This window comes from Vanessa atalanta, chromosome 2 (genome assembly GCF_905147765.1).
Source record: "Vanessa atalanta chromosome 2, ilVanAtal1.2, whole genome shotgun sequence".
Classification (NCBI taxonomy): domain Eukaryota; kingdom Metazoa; phylum Arthropoda; class Insecta; order Lepidoptera; family Nymphalidae; genus Vanessa; species Vanessa atalanta.
In genome coordinates, this window is record NC_061872.1 from 14,103,497 (window position 1) to 14,124,360 (window position 20,864).

The following is a 20,864-nucleotide window of genomic DNA, read 5'->3' on the forward strand; positions in this document are numbered from 1 at the left end:
TGATATGCAACGACATCAATGGGTTCTGTTATCCTATTCTGTCTTTTGAATGCTTATAACGGTAAGAGAGAGACAATAAGTTAAAATACCTTCTTAAACCTAAACAGATCTATGTCCTACAAAATTAATTACACAAAACATGCAGATATGTAATAAAAAACGTTATAATTGCTGGTTTTACCAAACTCTATTTCGTTATTATTATTTTTATATTGAGTGACACTGACTTTTCGTTGTGACTCAAACTGTAACCAAAAAATCTTGAAACGTCCAAGGTTGTCTGTCCGACAGCCCTGAACTGACGTCACGTACACGAGTATCGCTTAATCATATAAAATTAAAGGACTTTTAAATAACCGAGATGTTCTAGTGGGTAGAACAAAACTAAAGATCGCGAATTGCAATCTAACCAAGCACGGTTTTCGTTTGCTTGAGTGTATAATTAATATTTATCTCGTGTTCGTCGAAGTATAATACCTTGGATACATATCTCAGAACAGCGTGAAGAAAGAAAAATGCCCAAAAGTGTACAGTACCTGGTGTATATCTGTACGATGATAAGTCGTAATATATACATCAACATACGACACATCCACCTATCGCCAACGCCGTGCCAACTAGCTACGTTCCCTGTGTTTCTAATTACCCTGAGTCACTATTTAAACCGAAACAGTGATCTAAGGCAACGATGCTTTGCGGTGGAACACTAAACTGGTGAGTGGGATATACAAATGAGCCGGCCTGGTCTCGCTTCGCCTTACTTGGGCGTATAATATATACAATTGTTTTACTATACTTTGGGATTAATAACAGTTTTCACCGTAAAAACTGCTTATTTAAAAGTAGATAAGCTCTTTATGTATATAAATAGTATTTTGAAGTATTCTTTTTTATTACAATAAGCAAGAATTACAGTAAAAGACTCCTTTCGAAAGTTAAGCTTCTTGATCTATATAAATAAATAAGAATATTATTAGCATCGGTCCAGCATTGGTTCAGTATTGGTCGGATTGCGATGAAACTTTGGCGCGAAAAACAGAGAAGATGTCGACACAAAAATAATCAACAAATTTTCTGTTTGGCCCTCAATATACACGTTTTATATAGAACTTTCTACGCGTACAAACCCGGGACAGCCAGCTAATTCAATTATAAATTATGCAAATGCACGTAGGACATTTTCTTAAGTAAATTGTAGTACGACATACTTCAAATATATTCTCTTCTATTACACACAGTAATGATGTAATGTACATTTTTTTTTTAAAGAAAATCGTTTTCCAAGCTATAAAATTGTTAAATTCAGTGATTCTATAAGGTCATTAACCTTGCAATAATTGTTTGCGCGTACAAAGTTTGTTTACAAGCGATCATAGGTACGTCTCAATTACTAGATAAATTGAAATAAATTAAGATCAACATATCATCGCTCATCAGAATAGCTAGTTTATGTACACTACACATTTACCACAGACAATAATAGACCGGCTTTATTTAGTTTTATGCTTAACGATAACTTTGCCTGATTGAGACGCCATGTTTTTTCAAAGATTTTGAATTTCGAACACCTCTTAACGATGGATATTCGAGATTATAAAAAAATAAGAAATTGGATTAAAACTATTATCAATATTATATACAAAATTATTATTAATATAAATCCAATGTGTTTATTCCTGTTATTCAATCATTAAAACATATTGTTACATATTATACTTATTTTATTTTAAATTCAAGCATGTCTTTCTGCATCATATATATATATATATATATATATATATATGATAAATACTAATATGTATCTATAATATTTTTGCACCTATTGCAATATAGACTATGTTATATAGAAAACATATAAATAGTACTATATTATACACAACTGTTCATGAATTCGGTAACAAAATGGATATCCAAATAATTATAAAGATCAATGAACTTTTTAGGACACGAGAAAAATAATCATTCTTTTACATGAATCATTCATTGAATTTAAGAATCATCTCGTCTCATTTTATATACATTTAACTGGATGATTACCACCATAAAAGTATGTACAGGCTGTCCCAAAAACCTAGCTCATGATAATCCATAATAATATGACCTAACAGAAAAGTCATCGTTTTAGATATATTTGAATTTCATTATCGCTTTTGTGACAACCTGTATAAGGTCAGAGTCGAATGAACTTTATAAAGAAAACATACTTGTAAAATCAAGATTGTTTGAATCAATAATTGTTTTAATGGATGATACTTCACGTGCAACCCTCGGCGTGGATATTAAGAGTAATTATGATAAACAGTGGCTATTCATCCCTAATTATTTCATTCACACGGTCCGCCGACCGATCGCACGCATCGAAGTCGTACAAGCGACTGGGTGGCCTGAACTTACCAGACGATCGAATTAGCTTGGACATATTGATATTTTTAACCAAATTAAAAAACCGAGAGGGTACTAAATGATGAATATATTTGTATCTTACGCGAATTTTATCGATGTTAAATCATTTAAAATTATATTTTGGAACACGGGACACAGAAGGAATTTTTCCCAAAACTATTTTCATTTTTTCCAGTCGCACTAATTTTATTTTTTCTTAAACAAGTTAATAAGCTACCTAAAAAAAGGTCTATTTTATAAACATTGTATAACTTTGCAAGGTTACCATCGTTATAAATAAAGATCAGTCTTGGATTCCATTAAAAAAAACATGATTGCATTGAATTGCATTTCTTCTCAGGATTGACATTTGCGGTTTAATCGGTAATATTACACATATTAAATCAGCAATTAAATATTTCTTCTTATTTTAAAAACCAATAGAGCGGGAAGAACATTTTTATCCCACCGGGACATTTCACGCATGGTGACCCTACGGGGCCGTTTATCCCGGCCGGGGGGAACGACCGTCGGTGACACAGAGCCGAGCGTTGAACGGCCTAGAATGACCTCGTGCGTGACCTGGGGTAGTGGCTGTTGAGTGGTGACGTACGCACGTGGGAAAGGGTTGATGTCTGTTAACTGTTAACTGACACCACTCGCGGTTTTGCTGAGGTAGAAATGAACATTTCACGAGTATATTACTAATGACGTATGTGAGACGTGGGCTGTTCAAAGTTTAATTATATTAACGACGATACAGACATCGCAATATGAATTTCGAAATTAATCGTACTTTATACCTTTTTAAAAAATATATTTAATCATTCATTTAATTTTAACAAATCGTAAGAATCTTAGTTCCGAAATAACTTAAATGATAATCGAATTACCATCAACCATTAATTCAACAAACTTTGCTGTTTATTTTTGAAGTCTTATCTAGCCACATAGCCGATTATACATATACATAATACATAAGGGACAAAACAAAATAGTATACAATTTGTCTTAATATATGAAAATTAAAATAAAAAAAAATTAACAAAATAGTTCTACATATTTGTATATATAAAAATTAAAAGCGGACGTTACACACTGCACAACCTCTACACTGTTAACTTACATAAAAAAAATGTATGCAAATGTTTATACCTTCACATGACCGCACAAGTAACCTTAGCAGTGTAACATACTAGGAACTCGAGGGTCTAACAAAACTACAGTTATAACGGTTACTGAATAAAAAAAATATTTGCATGACTTAACATAATGGACAAATGTTCGCACTCGGTTGGACATCACTATGTGATCAAAAGTTGTTTAAGTAAATTCTTTATAAGCTAACTGTGTTATATACTTGTTACTGATATATATATAAACAGCTTAAAATGTATATTGTTAGTGTGATAAAATAAATAAAAAATTATAATATACAGCTTTTTCTATATCTCTGGTGATGTTTCACAGCCAAACTACTGATCCAAATTCAATGTAACTTTAGTATGCAGCTATAAAGCAAGCTTGATCTACAAGGAAGGACATAGGCAACTTTTATATGCCTAACACTTAATAATCATGCCGAATAACTTAATATAAGGGTGTTGTTTATAGTTAAGTTGTAATTAAATCGACCGAATTGCCTTTAAAATATCTAGTATTCCATCTCACATAAATATTGTTAAACATATGGCAACATTCATCATTAATAAGGGGCAAACATTTCCATTCTTAAAGAATAAAAGTCAGTGTCAGTGATCATTTACGGCAAGAATTAAAAATGACAATATCATTTAGGCAAAAGTGATCTCTCTTATTAAAGAGAAAGGTGAATTTCCACCATACTGCTTCTGGTATTGGTCTTGTAATAGGTTACTAATACCTTATGAAGAATTGAGTTAACCTTTAGTATTAAGCCTAAGAGGAATAAGAAGAATTAGGCATAAAGAGTGGCATTGGTGTTTGACAATATTTTAGCCCGCAATCTTCAGATATAAGCATCTGTCTTAGTAAGAAGTAGCTTTCAGCCATCTATAAAATTAATTATTACGCCTAAAAAGGGGATTGTGATGTAACAATACTTATCAAACAATACATCATATGATATTTTGTACAATTATCTAAATTAGAAACTTAAAGTTTACAAACTTTAATTAAGCTTAGTTTTTATCTTGCAATAAAATATTTCTTTTTTTTTTATTATTTAAATGAAGGTTTAAAGTCTGATAATGGAAAATTTTCCATAAGTATACATTAAAATATTATATTCAATAAATTTTGACACGAAATATACCCTCAATGTGACATACATTAGCATAGTAGCACTATAAATATACACATTTATGCGCACAATATAACCTCAAAACGTACCTTCATATTGAGCGAACCGCTTTTTGTTCTTTTCTTCTAATAATCTTTCTTGCTCTTTCTTCTTTCTTTCCTTCTCTTCTTCACGCTTCTGAAATAATTCATGATGTCCTACGGAAATGATAGATGATGTATTTAGACTTTCATACTTTAGAGCGGCTTCGAATTGTTGTAAATTTTCATACATTGGTGCATTTTCAACGGGTAGCTTAGGCTTAGGAGCGTATAAAGCCTTAGATGGGTCAAATTTTGAACTACAAGCGCTTAATTCAGATTCAGATGACGATTCCGAAGACATTTTTAGTTATTCAAAGCTTTCATAAATAAAAACAAACATTTTAACATTTAAACTGACAGTTAGTCCATACTGTCAAAGTGACTACTGACATAACTACAGTTGCGTTTCGTATTCGCTCTAAATATTAAATTTTATCGAAATGTAAATGCGAAAAAAATATTTCATAATTATTCTTATTTTAATAAAAGTAAACTTAAATATATTCGTAAATATATGCCTTTGTATTTAAAATTGATGCGGTATAAAATATATAATGATTAAATAATTAGTAACAATAAAATATGAATATAATCATATTTCCAATGTTATTTAAATTAAATATTATTCAGTTCTGAATAATTCATAAGATCAAACTAACAAGCAAATAAGAATGAATCAAAATGTTCACAAGTTGTTAGACTTGAAACATGTTTTTATACTGGCATTGCAGTCATAGCGATCTCGTGATAGAATGTTGAAGGCTCTTCCTAACTCCAATAATGTATTTAATTGCAGCTATTATGAAAGCATTATAGCTATAAACCAGAATAACATTCTTTGTTTCAATTTATTTTTACTATATAATATAATTTTAAATTATTATACTTTAAATCACGATAACTATTTGATAATAGATGGCGCTAATTGGAAATTATTAATCAAATTTAAATACAAAATGTCAGTAAATGTAAATATGATATAAAATCATGTTGTTCGCTGATATTCTGAATAAATTAGATATTATCTTGATATGTCGAACTCATTGCCAATGTTGCGATAGTATACAACAAGGTCTTCATAGTAGCATGCAGTAGGAAGTAATCGAACCAAGGTCGACTGGAGTCTATCTAATATTATAGAACCAAGGGAAAAATATGAAATAATACTAAAGATTAATTAAGATTTATCTATTTATTTATTATTTTTTAAGGTAATTTCTTTTTATGTATAATCTCATCTTAGTGCGTCGTTTTACAATAATCATTTTGTGTATTGATATTTCTACCTAATTACACTGATAATATACAAAACATGTTTGTTTGTAAGTCAGTCGTATAATTATAATTGAAAACAAGATGAATAATTGATTTCATATTCACAAAATATTGCGTAACGCCTAGATTGCATGTGCGCAGTTTCCATGACAACTGCAATATGGCCGCCGAGTCAACGTTCTAGTCACGCCACATCGTTTCATTTCACTTTTCACCGTGATGATATATTGACAATTTACAAATTAAAAATGCATATAAAACATAAAATTATTCTCTTAACGTGAAATCGATCTATTGCATAATCCGTTTTCGTGCTGAATTTATTTGTAGTTTCATCTTTACGATGTAGGCGAAATGCCTATCACGAATAATTGTCGGGTAATGAAAATGTAATTATACATTTTTTTTAAATTGATACATAGTTAATGTAACTTTAATGTGCTGAGTAAAGCCAATCAGCTTTCAAAAAAAAGACGCAATTTAACTTTGCTCCAAGTTTAAAGAAATCAAGCATATATTTTACTTTATAATGTTAAATTACTGAATATATTATTAGTGTTTGAAATATTTTAAAACTAAGATAAAAAACTTCAGATTTCACAAGACAACGAAATGGAAAAAACCTAAACAATAAAATATTACTAAACGAAATGTAATACTATAATTATACCTACAACAATTAATTAAAACAATGGTTAAGAAAGCACCTAGGAAGTTCATAGAAAACAAAAGTCAATCTTTGTACGCTACTCAGCAATTATAGAGAGAGGCTGAACACTTTTTGTTTTATTGTTCGTTTGTACATCTTGTTTAGATTACTTTCCGCACATTGTCAAAGCTACATTATTTATTTATTCTAATAATGACATTCATTGTGTTGAGAAACAATCATTATTGTTATCATTTAAAAAGTTCAGCTTTACATTTTTTTTAACGGATGACCATAGCATACAGTTAGCGTATAGTTTTGTCATACTATGAAGACAATATATTGAGATATTACCATACCTTATGATAAAATATTAAAGGAAAATAATCTCTTAATTATTTTTATACTATAAAAATTTAAGACATATTTTGAGTTTTAAGATACGTCTCAAGATGGTCGTACCCATGCTTCAACCCACCTCTGTATTAAAATATTACATTTATAAACATATGCCTAGATTTGACTTATGATTCGTTCACATAGAAAAAAAACACCACTTTCTAACGAAAATATGTTCTTCTAATTATTCAATCAAATAAAGACATTCCTTTAGAATGTATAACGATAAAGTTATGAATATAAACGTTTAAATATTATCATGACCGTCATTTACTGTTTGCAGGGAGAAGCGCGTGCGCAGTGGGTGTAGGTGCGGCACGCAGCCTCTATGCCGCATCGACGCAGGTTCGACATACATCGGGACGTCGCCAGGTGAACTCGTTACACTACCATTTTGCTTCTAAAATATATGTTTCGTAATATTTTGCAAGCTTATTAATATGTATGATTTTTTTTCGCTCAATATCTTTAGCTAAACCCTCTTGTTTTTGTTTAATTTACTTAGTTTATTTTGATAGTAATGTCTTCAACGATCATAATATTCTGACTGTTGTTAAAGTAAAAAAGTGGTTAGTGAAAGCCTGGGTAGGATTTATCTTTGAAATGCGTGAGAGCCTACTCTTATCGTTTTCGCAGGTCGCTGTTGAAGAGAAGTGATTTATTGGGGGTGAGGTAACCTGGCTGAACTGACGAGCCAACGCGAATACCGTCATGTGTTCCTCTGAGTACCTAAGCGTCACATAATAATATACATCGAATAATGTACGTTCCGTCCAAACACTGCCAAACTTTAAAAACGAATTTATTAGAGTGTAGTTTAAGTTGTTGATCGCGAGCGCGTGTGTTGTGTTAGTGTAAGAGCGCCATCTGGCGTGATCGAGACGCGCAAGGTGGCGGGGACGCATGCGCCGTCGGTGCCGGCGTTGGCGATGCCATTTATTGAAGACGAATGGTGGTCAGCCGAGAATGAGGGCAGGATGGTCGATCTCTCCAATTGCCTGCAGGTAATATTTATATATGTAGTAATTATGATACTAATATTTTAAAATGACCAGATCTAACTTGAAATATACATATTAAAAAAATAATAATTAACAAAACATTTTTTGTAAATCATGCTACTGTTAAATTGTCCAATTAAATTCTTAAATGACTAAATTATACTAATTGATTTTTCTTATACTATTTTCAGGACGCGGTAGCCGCGAGTGGACACAGTGCGACTCAGCTGCAACTGCAAATGGCGACATCTCTCGGCGAGTTATCACAAGCAGAGCTGTCTAACTTCGTGGGCGGTCTTACCCTGGAGGCGGACGGCTCCGAAGCTGCAGACCCAGATGACATTCTTAAGCAACTGGGAGAAACCGCTTTTGATAATTTCGATACATTTTTTACTGATTTGACCAATTCCACTGCATCTTCTGCGCCTCCCATTGAAATAAAGGTGTGATTTTTAACTAAAATAATGTATTACCTTTTGTTTAAACACATTACATTTTATAGTTAAATAATTTGCATGCTAAAGTATCCTTGACAAATATTAAATCAATTAATTTATATAATTATTAGTATGATAAAATAAATCATAAAATAAACTCTGATCGAATTTGAAAAGACTTAGCTGCAGAGGAATGCTCCTTTCTTTTTCAGCAAGAAGAAAATAACAACATATCGCCACCCTCGGGGAGCCAGCTGCAAGGTTCATACTATCAACAAAATAATCAACTATCTCTGCCTAATAATGGACAACAACGCTTGCAACAATTATTGAGATCGGGCACTAGCGCTATTAACCATGCAGTGGCGAATAATATTAATAATGGACGGTACAATATTGCTTCTGCAAATCCGTTGCTCGCTGAGAAATTAGCAGCGACATCTAGTGGTATAAAGCAAGAACCGATGAGTTCTGATTATAATGGAACGAGTATGAACTATGGAAACGCGTCTCCAATGCAACGAGTGCCGAGTGGGAAACCTCAAGTACATGATGCTGGTGGAGGAAAAGGTAAGATTGTTTTTATGTTTAATATTCACAACATAATTAAATACAACTTGCACTACACAATTCGCACCTTACGTTTAAATGTAATAGTGACACCTAGTGCGGACTAGCTGAACTTTTACAAGTTTATAGTTCACAAAACTGTTGTAGATGGCGCTGCTTTAAATGTATTGTTAATTTTTATGTCGATAGATGTCGCTCGATGTACTATGAGTACATTAATAATTTTATGTTTAACGATGCAGTTTTCTCTCAATCCACTTTCAATTTCCGCTCGAGGAAGTGTGATTTTCCTTTTACAATTACCCGCTTTACCAAGTCAGCATTTAGCCATTGACCATTAGAAAGTTTCATAATTATTAAAATTACAAGCAAGTTCCTTATTGACTTTGCTATGAAACATTATTAAAGTGAGTATTTATGATAACTATAACAATAAATGTGAATAATGTATTATTTTAAAATATTATATTTAATCATTCTTTGATTAGTATAATATTTTGTATAATATAAAATATTAGTAGATCAAAAATCACTTTATTCAAGAGGGTTCATAAAAAATCAAGTTAAATAAAAGAATTGAATATTAAATCTAGGCAAAATAAATGTTATTTTTTTCGAGTAAGCTCTTCTATATGCACTTTTGTAATCTTGGCACCTATTCGCAGTGTAGATTTTATAGTTCTACCTAGGAGAACCAAGAAATAGGACTTATAGTCAGCATTTTTCGGAGTGATAATTACTTTTATAATTTTTATGTATCTCACTCATATGTAAATAACCAATAAACATTTTATATACATCACCTTTTCAACGGCTTACATAAAATATATCAAAAAGATTTTAATAACTATAAACAGAACACGGCAATGTGAAAAGTTGTCGTTACAAGTTTTTCTCAATAAGCACTAGTGGCGCCCCCCGCGGCCGGAAGAGAAAGCCTTACAAGGCTAATATAGCTTTCTCTGTGTTGCCAATCTCTAATGGTGTATTTTAACTGCTTGTCTTCTTAGCTATCGGTTTATTTCGATAATAAACCTCTTTACATTAATGTAACTAGAGAATACTTGCTAACAATTATCGTTTATACTCTTTAAAATATTTTATGAATATTATTTTAATAATAATATCCACTTAATGCAATAATAATAATTATTATTTTTAATTTTATTATATTATATAAAAAATATTCAATTAACTGTCTTAAAAGATCACCAGCAAAATACCTAAACACAAAAATATGACAATACAGAGTTGACAAAATAATTATAAAAACAGGTCGCATATTAAATGTCTTCTATTAATTACGTATTTTCTCAGAATGAATACAAAGACTATGTAGATTTGATGAGCTATCAACTAAGCAATCTTAAAAAAATATATAATGCTATAAATAAAAAGAATATATTTACATAAGAGCAACATTATATATAAGCCCAGTCAAAAAGTTTTGTTAATTTTTTCCCTAAAGAAAAAATAATGGACGTTTGTACAACGATATTTAATACGCAACGAGGGACTTAAATTAAGTAGAATTCACGTTTCAATAAATAAGTCGAAATTATTATTTTCGTTATTTCAAATTAGTATATTGTGAAATCGAAATTAAAAAACATGTTTAGTCAGGTAAATTAATGAAATGTTGACTTTAAAAGAAAATGTATGTATTATCTGTGGCACTTATATTAAGTTATCTTCTCGTTTGTATTCACCGCCTCTTAAGTATGTTACCACTTACTGAATCCCCGAGGGTGAGAGGCATCAAGATCTCGGATACTAACGTTGATTTTTTACGCCTAACAAAAACTAAACTTGAACAAAATTTATCAACGAAATCTGAATACATACTTACCAAAAGTATATTGTATATTTTTATAAAACTAACGATTCATATTATTTTAATATTTAAAATTATGAAGCAATAAAATAAATCACATACATTACATTAGCAGCCTGTACATTTCCCACGATGAGTGAGCTCGATGTTTTCCTTCATCGCCGAGCACGAGATGAATTATAAACACAAATTAAGCACATGAAAATTCAGTGCTGCTTGCCTGGGTTTGAACCTGAAATCATGGGTTAAGATGCACGCGCTCTAACTACTGGGCCATCTCGGCTCTTATTCTTAAATATTAGATACACTTATGAGTAATTAAAAATCTTTTCCGTCCGCTTTGTAACATGTAAATACTGAGACTTATGTGAGACTTCCATTTTGTGAGATATCATTATTGTACGTTTGTAACCGATCGTGTTTTTATTTACAAGTAACAAACTTAAGTTTAGTTTATTCCTACACGTCACATACAAACAACTTCAAATCATACGAAACTTTTCTTAAGCAATGCTTTTGCTGCTCAAACGAATTGAAATGGAAAAATAAAGATAATTTTAAATATATTATAATGATTTCGACCAAGAAGGACGTTGACAAACACAAATAAACTCTCTTCCTTAACTCTTACAATCTGATGGGACGGCAAGTCCGACACGACCCTAGACTGAGTAACACTATTGGTTAATAATTTGGTTTTGGTACCACATAATACATATCTTTACTGAATAAGAATACAAATTAAAGATTACCTTTAAATTTACAGAAAGGTTTTTAAAGTTTTATCAATAAACTTAGAAATACTAATAATTACATGATGTGATGTAAAAAGGGATATTTAAGTTACTAAAGATTCTATAAAATCTACATATAGATTTTAAAACATTGATAAATCTTTGGATGATGTTTTCTCTGTGCTAACATTCAGGATAACAGCACCGAGGAAAAATCTGTGCAGTTGTATGTTTTCCCAATAGTTTCAATTTCCTAGTATTGAACAATTCGCGCTAATATCTGAGATACAGCATATGGGCCATTGTGTCAAGGTGACGCCGTCATATCGACCTCATTCTGTTACTGACGCAATTATGTTTTGGCCCTAAGTTAATTCCAATCTATTTCATGTCCATACGTGTCTTTGTCCCGATTGTGCCAAAATTGGTACACGCTTATCGCTGTATAAGAATAAACTTTATATAATATTCTCCTGACCGATTTACCAGAGTGGCGAAAATCATGGGCATTTATGAATTATCATTTTAAAGGATTCTATTAAAAATATTACTTCTAACTTCCTACTAAGTTATATCCCGAATCCGCAATTTTTGTTCGTCTACATAATCGTGTACCGAGCAATACAAGGGGTATTCATCCAAGTTTTTTTATATTGCGATTAAGTTGACAATGCTAAAAATATTTGTAACTGCGCTGGACATAGAATATTCTCAACCTCCTCGCTCTCAAAATCCGATGGGACGGAAAATACTACACGAATAACTTTTATTGGTCCGCAGCAGTGTTAAACCTAGGACCTCGGAATCTGAAGCCTTCTAAGCTAGCCACTAGACCAACGAAGCAATGTTAAATATAAAAGTATTAAATCAACATCATTATTTATTAAGAAAAAGTATCAACTTGTACCACGCACGCTCCAGTGCAGTTAGGTAGGCATATATCCGAGTGTATTAATCCCACAAAATGGTAATCTCATGGATTCAATGTTAATATAAATTTTTTCATATGAATCTAACTCTCATATACCTATAGTTTTAATAATATTTACACAACATCCAAAGAAAACAAGTAAACAAACGTAATTAATGAAATGAATTAAAAATATATTTCATATAATTGACGCACTCGGTAACGCATACATAACAACGTCAACTTGTAAGCAAATCGCTCATTTTCCTCGTTCCACTCAGGATGTGCGTTCAACTTTTATTTATAGACGTAACAGTTTTATTATCAAATCATATTATAAATATATACCTAACATAACGAGCACGGATTTGCTGTTCCTGGTAAAGAAATTAATCACAGACATTATATTTATACAAATAAATACTATTCGATACTGTTGTACAAATATAGAAACAAACAAAAACCAACTTCTAAGTACATTAATTTATTTCATGTCAAAATGGCACAAATAATAATAATTTCTAAATAATATCGACACCAAATAACTCAGTTGACAGCTTCAAAACATAATTGTACGAATCCTAACAATGTATTCAATATAATTAGCCAGTTAGCACCTACTCGCAGGATATTACCAAACAGTGCTATTTACAAAAACTCACTTTGTAACTCATTCGTGAAAAGTTTCCATTGATGGGTGTATCCTCTATATGTTATAGTAAATGTCGATATATTCTGTTGGTAGGTAGACTGGCAAACGGGCCACCTGATGACGAGTGATCGCACTGTACATAGACATCGATAATGTATACATGAATTACACTTTACCTGTAGCTGCACTGACTCACTCACCCTTAAAAACAAAACTTAGTGTTTGCCGGGAGAATATACAGATTGAATGAATGGTACCTACTCCGGTGGGCTCGCACAAAGTAATTCTGACGCTTAAATATCGTGTTTTGGATTAAGTTTTTACTACTAAAAATTTGTTTTTACAGTATAATCTACTGATATATATTGCGGAGTCCTTTGAGCCTTGCGCTTCAGACTTTAACATCAATCTAATTTTTATTTGTTTTACCATCCACGTAACAGACACGTCTCTGCCTTACCTCCACATCAACGCGTAACCTGTTTTAATTATTCTTCTTAATAATTTGTTAACAAAAATAAATAATAATTCAAGTTTATCCTAGTTATTAAATTGAATATAGCTACGAGAGGTACGGGATGTAGAACCGGCAGGATACTCAAACGAAATACTTAAGTACTAAGAAACTTAGACAAAAACACTTCTTTCTTACCTTAAAATATGTGCCGGGGATTTCTATTTTACTTATATGAGTCATAGTAAAAATAATGTTACGTAAATAATAAACAAATTGTTTGTGTTCATTCTTTCACTACCTCGGCAATCTAAACCACAGACCCCGCAATGTAGGCACTAGTTACTAGTAGGCTAAGATGAAGTGTAAATATTTGTCTCGTTAACGATTACTCATTAAGTGTGAAAAATAATTAAACACATGTTTTTGTTATGCTTATGTAAGAGAATACGAGACAAGATGATCCAGTGATTAATGTGACCCAAGGTTACGGGTTCAAGCCGGGCAAGTACAGATTTTTCATGTGCTTAGTTTGGGTTTAAAACTCATCTAGTGGGACATTTACAAGTTATTTCTCTTTAATGATGATATAAGTACGAACCTGATATGACAATACAAATAAATTGTTATTGGATTGAAGAATATTTAGCAAATAATAACCTAAGGACGACATCCTATAATTTTTTTTTTCTAAATAATGACGACTCATAATAATAATAATTTTTTTATCTTATCCCTCATAGAAAACAAAGCATTGTAGACTAGTATCACCTGCGGTCGAAATTCGTTCTTTTTTTTAATTAAAATAAATTTAGACAATTGTGCACACCTGTCCCCTGTCCGTCATACCGTTCGAGTGAAGTCAGTGTCATTCCAAAGACTAAATAGTGTACGTTTTAAATATTCACATTACTTGGATAACTTGAAGTGAGTAAGAATTAAAATATATTTTTATACATAATGACTTGTAACTTACATTGGCCCGTGGAGGTGATTCATAACGTAAAGCCCGCTTACTATTTAATTACTGGATGCGTTTTAAAAATTATATAAATTATGTTTAATTTATTATTTATTATTATTATAACCCCTAATATAAGACTCTTTCTCTCTGTAATTCTGTAGGCGATGTATAGCGCAAGCGCTATTCAGTCACTAATAACAAACTCAATCTCGACTTAACAGAGACAAGATTTTTTTTATTATTAATAAATAGCACATTTAAGGACTCATTCTTATGGAAATTATATCTATAACTTGTTTGTTATATATGTGACAATAATAAATTTCCCCCAGTCGTAATAAGTCGTAATAACCCGTAACGCGGCGATAAGATTTTTGATGCACGTATGGTCCTCATCCTGAAATACGTACCGGCAGATAACCTAAACTGTGTAATTTGTCAAAATTAAAGAGTTCTGAATGTAACAAATATAATGCCAATAACAAAAAATAATAATAAAATAAAAGTCCTCTTTTATACACAGATTTTTAAACCAACTAAAAAACTTTTCTCAAGGCATATAAGGCAAATAAACCTTAAAAACAAACGCCCAAATTGCGTTATAACGTACATAAACAATTCTTCAATTCATATATTATCACATAATTCATCATATTTGAAATTTTTACATCCGAAAATACCGTAAAATTACGAAAGAGTGAGCGTCCTCTCTTTTCCTCCTTCAAATAGTATCGTACTCAGAATTTCGATGCATCCGCAATCCGTCACATGCGTGCACTTGTGTGCGTGAGCCGTGACCCGGTTCCTGCGCGGGCGCACTGTGGCCACCGTGTCGTTATGTCACACGAGATGGAGTATGCGTGTTTGTGCGTGTGACGTGTAGTGTTTGCTCTACATTTTGTAATATATTTCCCTGTATTTTTAGTATTGATATATATTTTTTAATATGATAATTTACAATTATATTTGAAAGATTATTATTTTTATTGTTATCTCTGTATTATTATTATTATATTACAGATAATAAAAACGTTACAGTGTTTATTTTTAAATCTGTATACTTGCATGCTATAATCACGATTATTTCAACATCGTAAGAGCCATATAGGTATGTTTGATAAGCCTTTCATAGACTTTTATAAGGTCTAGTGACTCAGATATAAAGCAAGATGAATAGAAAAAGATAGAAAAAATTATATGGATTTTTAAATTTTTTATTTTATTTTAAATAGAGCATATTGCATTGCAAAACGTACAAGTGGCATGTATTGTCGCCTTGAGTGTTGTTAGGATGTAAGAGCAACGCAACAAACGCAACTGTAACGCACTAAAGCACTGGTTTCAAACGCGTTTAATGCAAACATCTACATTATATATATTTTCATAAAAATAAGTGCACAACGCATGCAGGTTTCTTGGGATGTTCTACTTCACACGCTGAGCACAAATCTCATTTAAATTTAGGGGTCGAGCCCGAAATCGTCGTTTGAGGTTTTTTGTAGCCACTGGAATATCTCTGTTCTCAAAATTAGCCCCAAATCGTATGAATGAAAGATAATTTAGACATGAACAAAATATCAGATGGATCAGTAACGTTTAACGCGATCAAACCAAACGGCCGGTATATGTTCATATATGAATAAAATGTATTATATATCCTGCAGATTTGTGATTGCTTTCTTTCCTAGCACCTCAAACCCTGCCCAACATTGTTTTGAAATAAGTAAAATTCCTAGAAAAATAAAGTCGCAGACAGACGGGAGTTTAAATATCAACAATTTGGAAGGTTCGTGAGAGGATCAGGACTGAAAATAGATCGTAATCTCCTCTGTGGGCGTATCGCCTTGAGCGTCGTTAAGAGTTGAGCCAAACCACTGTACAATAACGTTCCTTTGAACAAATTATTACAAAACAAAAGGAGGCGAACAGACGACGAAACTTAGGCTTATAGCTGACTGGCTTCTTCGATTTCTTCGTCGCCGATTTTATTTTATTTGTTTTTAAATTTAATAATTTTCAATGTACGAAACGAACAGTGGTTTAATCAGTGAATTTTCCTCATATATTGAATATGCGTAAAAAGTTTATTTCACTTGTATGTATAGTTCTTGTAATAACTTACCGTGTGATGCGTTCTGATTACAAATCATATGGTACGGGTATATTAAAATCATATGGTGAATTGTTCGTACGTTGAAAATTAAAAAAACAGCAATCGTCCCCTAGATTCAAGTAACACATTAGGAGCACTTCTGAATCGACATTAAAGGATTATTTTGTAGATTCTACCGAGGAGAACCGGAAAAAGGCACTATCCTTCTTCACCAATTAAATTATATTAATTACGTTCATTAAATATAATTAAAGTTACATATAATTCCTGAACATCTACGTACGCCATCTCGCTTAATAAAAATGAATACCTTCTTCAAATATGATTATACCTTTCTCTCGCGTAATTCATAACACACCTCTTCTGAAGTCGGTACGTATATTAATACTCACTAGCCACTAGATGCCTGACCTTACTCAATTTAGTAAGTAAATACGCACTTCACTAGGATTGTCCTTCGTTACTTAATAAATTGCACGACATGTGCCGACTGAGATCGCTCACGTGCAAATGTATAAACAGACCACCATGTACCAATGTACAAGTAATTCTCATCGCTATATCTATAGAACTAAGCCCTATAATTCGTTGCATATATTTCAAGTTGAACGAATTAGTGAACTGTACATATTTGTATTCTAAACGCGTCCAAAGATTATATTCATTCGTATTTTGATAGCGATAAGGTTTATATTTGAATGTATGGTATATATGTATGATTTCGCACTTCTGTACGGGTTTGTGTAATTGTTATCTGATGTTTGTCTGTACGTTATCAGTATAGTATTTGTTGTTTGTTCATGAAGTGCAATGGCCTACTTATATACATACATTCCAATCGATAAGTATGTATATTTAATTGTTATATACACTTTAAATTTTCATTAAATATATATTACAATATAGTTGTTCTTAAATTAACTTAATGTATATAAATATTTGAAACAGACAGACATAACAGACATAACAGACGAAAGCACAAAGGTTATAAACAATAAAAGCTTATATCAAAGTAAATAAGCTGACAACATAAAAATAATTTACCAAAGAACATTATAAGTCGTCAGTCTAAAAATCCCCAAAAACAATTTTCCGCTATGACAAACAATTTTAGTCTATATTCAAACTGAAATCTCGAGGACGTCATAACCATGCCTACATCGTTAGAAAGATATAGCAATATGTAATAGGTCAGTGCTACGTGAGAGCGAAATTTTCTGGAAAATATTTCGTTGACGTAGATAAACGAAAATGTACACGAGTCTTAGAAATTAATCAAATATTAGTCGACCAACAAATTTATCATCCTAAGTGACATTGGCAGAATAACCCGTGTTCCTTTAGCAGATATGGAAACCATAATTTAAAAAAAAATCACATCACTTATGGTTGGAGTAGCTTCGAATATTTGGTGTCGAGGATGATTCACGTTCAATTATCATTAATAACTACGTCCCTATTTCAAATCAGGCTCATTTACAATAACGTAAAATGTATCTGTGTACCACATTGCATAGTAATATATTTGTACCTTTGATATGTGCTTTATTCAACTAAGATAATTTATATAAGAGAAGACATGAAATTCGCGCTTCAATAGTCACGTCCATAGTCTAATTTAAAGCGGGTGGGACAGCGAAGCAGGACGCACTTTTATAATATTATATATTAAAACCTTCACGCACTGCATCGTCTGGTACCAATTTTAAAAATACAGTAGTTTTTTCAGTTAGACATTATTATAAAAACAGATTATGAATTAAATTAGTTTGGAACCAAATTGTACAAGGTTTAGAATCATCAATCGCTTCCAGGTAGATATCGCAACCCCGGTGCGAGACCGTCACTTTGCAAAAATTGAAAAAAATGAGTTAAATGCGTAATAAGAGTCCTGAAGTAACTCTTCACTTGGTGAAATAACCTTACTTTCGTAGTAGGTACACATAGTTTCCGTAAGATAGCGGGAGTGTCATTATGGTTTTGGCGCGAATCACGGCGACGCTTGGAGAATGTCAAAGTTTTAGATGCTTCTCCTGAAAAATTGCATTTTCGCAAATGCCGCCACATCTCGCACCGTTATATAAACGAATATACATACAATATAACATCATATATTATGAACATCAAATTCTCAGTATGGTATGAGATTTTTATTTCCAAATGGATAATGACAAAAAATAAATTTTATAAGGTGTAGTTGGGGTTATAACATAGTATTTTATAATGGTGCTATTTTGTAGAAAATCTCAATCCATTCTAGTGTTTAGAAAGGCTCCGTTAGTCCCAATTATATTATTGTCGACATACACTTAGACTATTACTATGTAATATGGTACTATTATACACATCGGTACTTGTTTGTTTGTTGGTTTCTACGTGACTAAAATCAGACAAAACAATGCATTATTTTATTTGACAAAATATTTTAACAGGTTCATGATTTAAATATGGCAAATATTTTTATTTTTTCTTTTAAATATTATTAACAATGCAAATTCTCAAATAAATACATATTTTGTCATGTATATGAATTGCCTTATGTTCTATTATACTAAATATAAGTTGGTTTCAACATATGAGAGGGCAGCAAAAGCCAGGAACACGAATTTGTTTTATATATATACATATATAACATCACTGTCCTGACCTGCCGTGTGGTAAAGGCGCAGCCGACGGAAACACGTACATATTAGCCTAATTATGCCAACGAGTAGCGTTAGCAACAAAATTAATTAAAATAAAAAAATCACGTGTAGTACATAGTAGGCACTACATACTTAAAATACTGACAAACGACAAAGGTTTTTGCTATCTTGTTTATGTTCAAGCCCTCGTATACATATAATCTTAACGAAAATATTATATATTTAGGCTTTGATAAGTACTACGTGATGTACGTAAGTCGAGATGGCCCAGTGGTTAGAACGCGTGCATCTTAACCGATGATTGCGGGTTCAAACCCAGGCAAGCACCACTGAGTTTTCATGTGCTTAATTTATGTTTATAATTCATCTCGTGCTCGGCATCGTGAGAAAACCTGCATATGGTTAATTTCAACGAAATTCTGCCACATGTGTATTCCACCTTCCACCATACCTTCTTCTCAAAAGGAGAGGAGGCCTTAGCCCAGCAGTGGGAAATTTTCAGGCTGTTACTTTAAGTACTACTTAGCTACCATCAATTCAGAATGTAGATTCTATCGAGCATAAAGTCAGTAGTCACTCTGTATCCTAAATTGTATATTAACATAGTCAATATACAATTTAATTTATATTATATCAACGAATCCTTACAAACCTCCTCTATCTAATGTTTTAACATAAGAGTTACATACAACTCAGTTTAATTACAGACACAATTAATATAACACGTACGAACCTATACTTAACATCCCTTTGATAAAGTCTAATAATACTGAGTCTACATCAATTAGCAGGATCAATTAGTCTACGACTATGATTTAATAATCAGGATTACTTTGCAGGTCTGCCGACTTGTTATATGAATAATTGAAAATAACTTTTTAATTTTATTTCATTATAAAAGTTAATTATGTTACGCGCTATTGTGTTACTTAATAACTATAATATAAACTATAGTATTGGTTGCATATAAATTACTTTTCACTAATTTTCCGAGTGATATTAATAAAATATTTATAGTAGTATTAGTTAAATAATTTATGTTAACCGTACAAAATCTATCCAAGCTCCTTGAGTCAGTGCGACAACCTGATTCGTGTCAATGACAACAGAGCGCACTAAACACACACGAACAGCTTACCATATATGTGAACATGTATTTAATATCCTGCGTACATACGAACACATACATCCGTGAAATACAGGTTAAATTTTATTATATTGATAGTATCTTAGTCGCCTTATGAAACTACTTATTTTGGTCATATATTCAGTATTTGCTTAGATACTTGAATCGATAACTTTTATAAAAGACAAATCATTTATAATTATTGTTACACTTGGGAAATCAATTACGTAGTTAGTAAAAGGAGAAAAAAAAATGTTCTATTTTTAAAAGACTTAATATTCAATGTTTACTTTTTTAAATAAGCGTTCAATTATATAGTTTTTGTTATAACGAAATCAGTAAATAGTTTATAATA

At 31.7% G+C, this 20,864-nt stretch overlaps 2 protein-coding genes across 3 annotated transcripts in view; one reads left to right on the forward strand and one right to left on the reverse strand.

Moving 5' to 3' along the window:
• The window catches only part of LOC125075848 (U7 snRNA-associated Sm-like protein LSm11), a 28,007-nt gene extending 22,923 nt beyond the window's left edge, over positions 1-5,084 (reverse strand). The window contains exon 1 of the mRNA XM_047687663.1: positions 4,753-5,084. Coding sequence (XP_047543619.1) covers positions 4,753-5,047 — 295 coding nt within the window. The 5' untranslated portion in view covers positions 5,048-5,084. The remainder of the gene's footprint in view (positions 1-4,752) is intronic.
• Positions 1-20,864, forward strand: part of LOC125075835 (ecdysone-induced protein 74EF) — a 150,649-nt gene that overhangs the window by 50,261 nt on the left and 79,524 nt on the right. Inside the window, exons 4-8 of one of the 2 annotated variants that reach the window (XM_047687642.1) lie at positions 7,353-7,441; positions 7,706-7,831; positions 7,923-8,073; positions 8,262-8,513; positions 8,720-9,077. In XM_047687642.1, the coding sequence (XP_047543598.1) occupies positions 7,999-8,073; positions 8,262-8,513; positions 8,720-9,077 (685 nt within the window). In that variant the 5' untranslated portion in view covers positions 7,353-7,441; positions 7,706-7,831; positions 7,923-7,998. Of the gene's footprint in view, positions 1-7,352; positions 7,442-7,705; positions 8,074-8,261; positions 8,514-8,719; positions 9,078-20,864 lie in introns of both variants that reach the window. The other variant, XM_047687632.1, reaches the window with a different exon arrangement.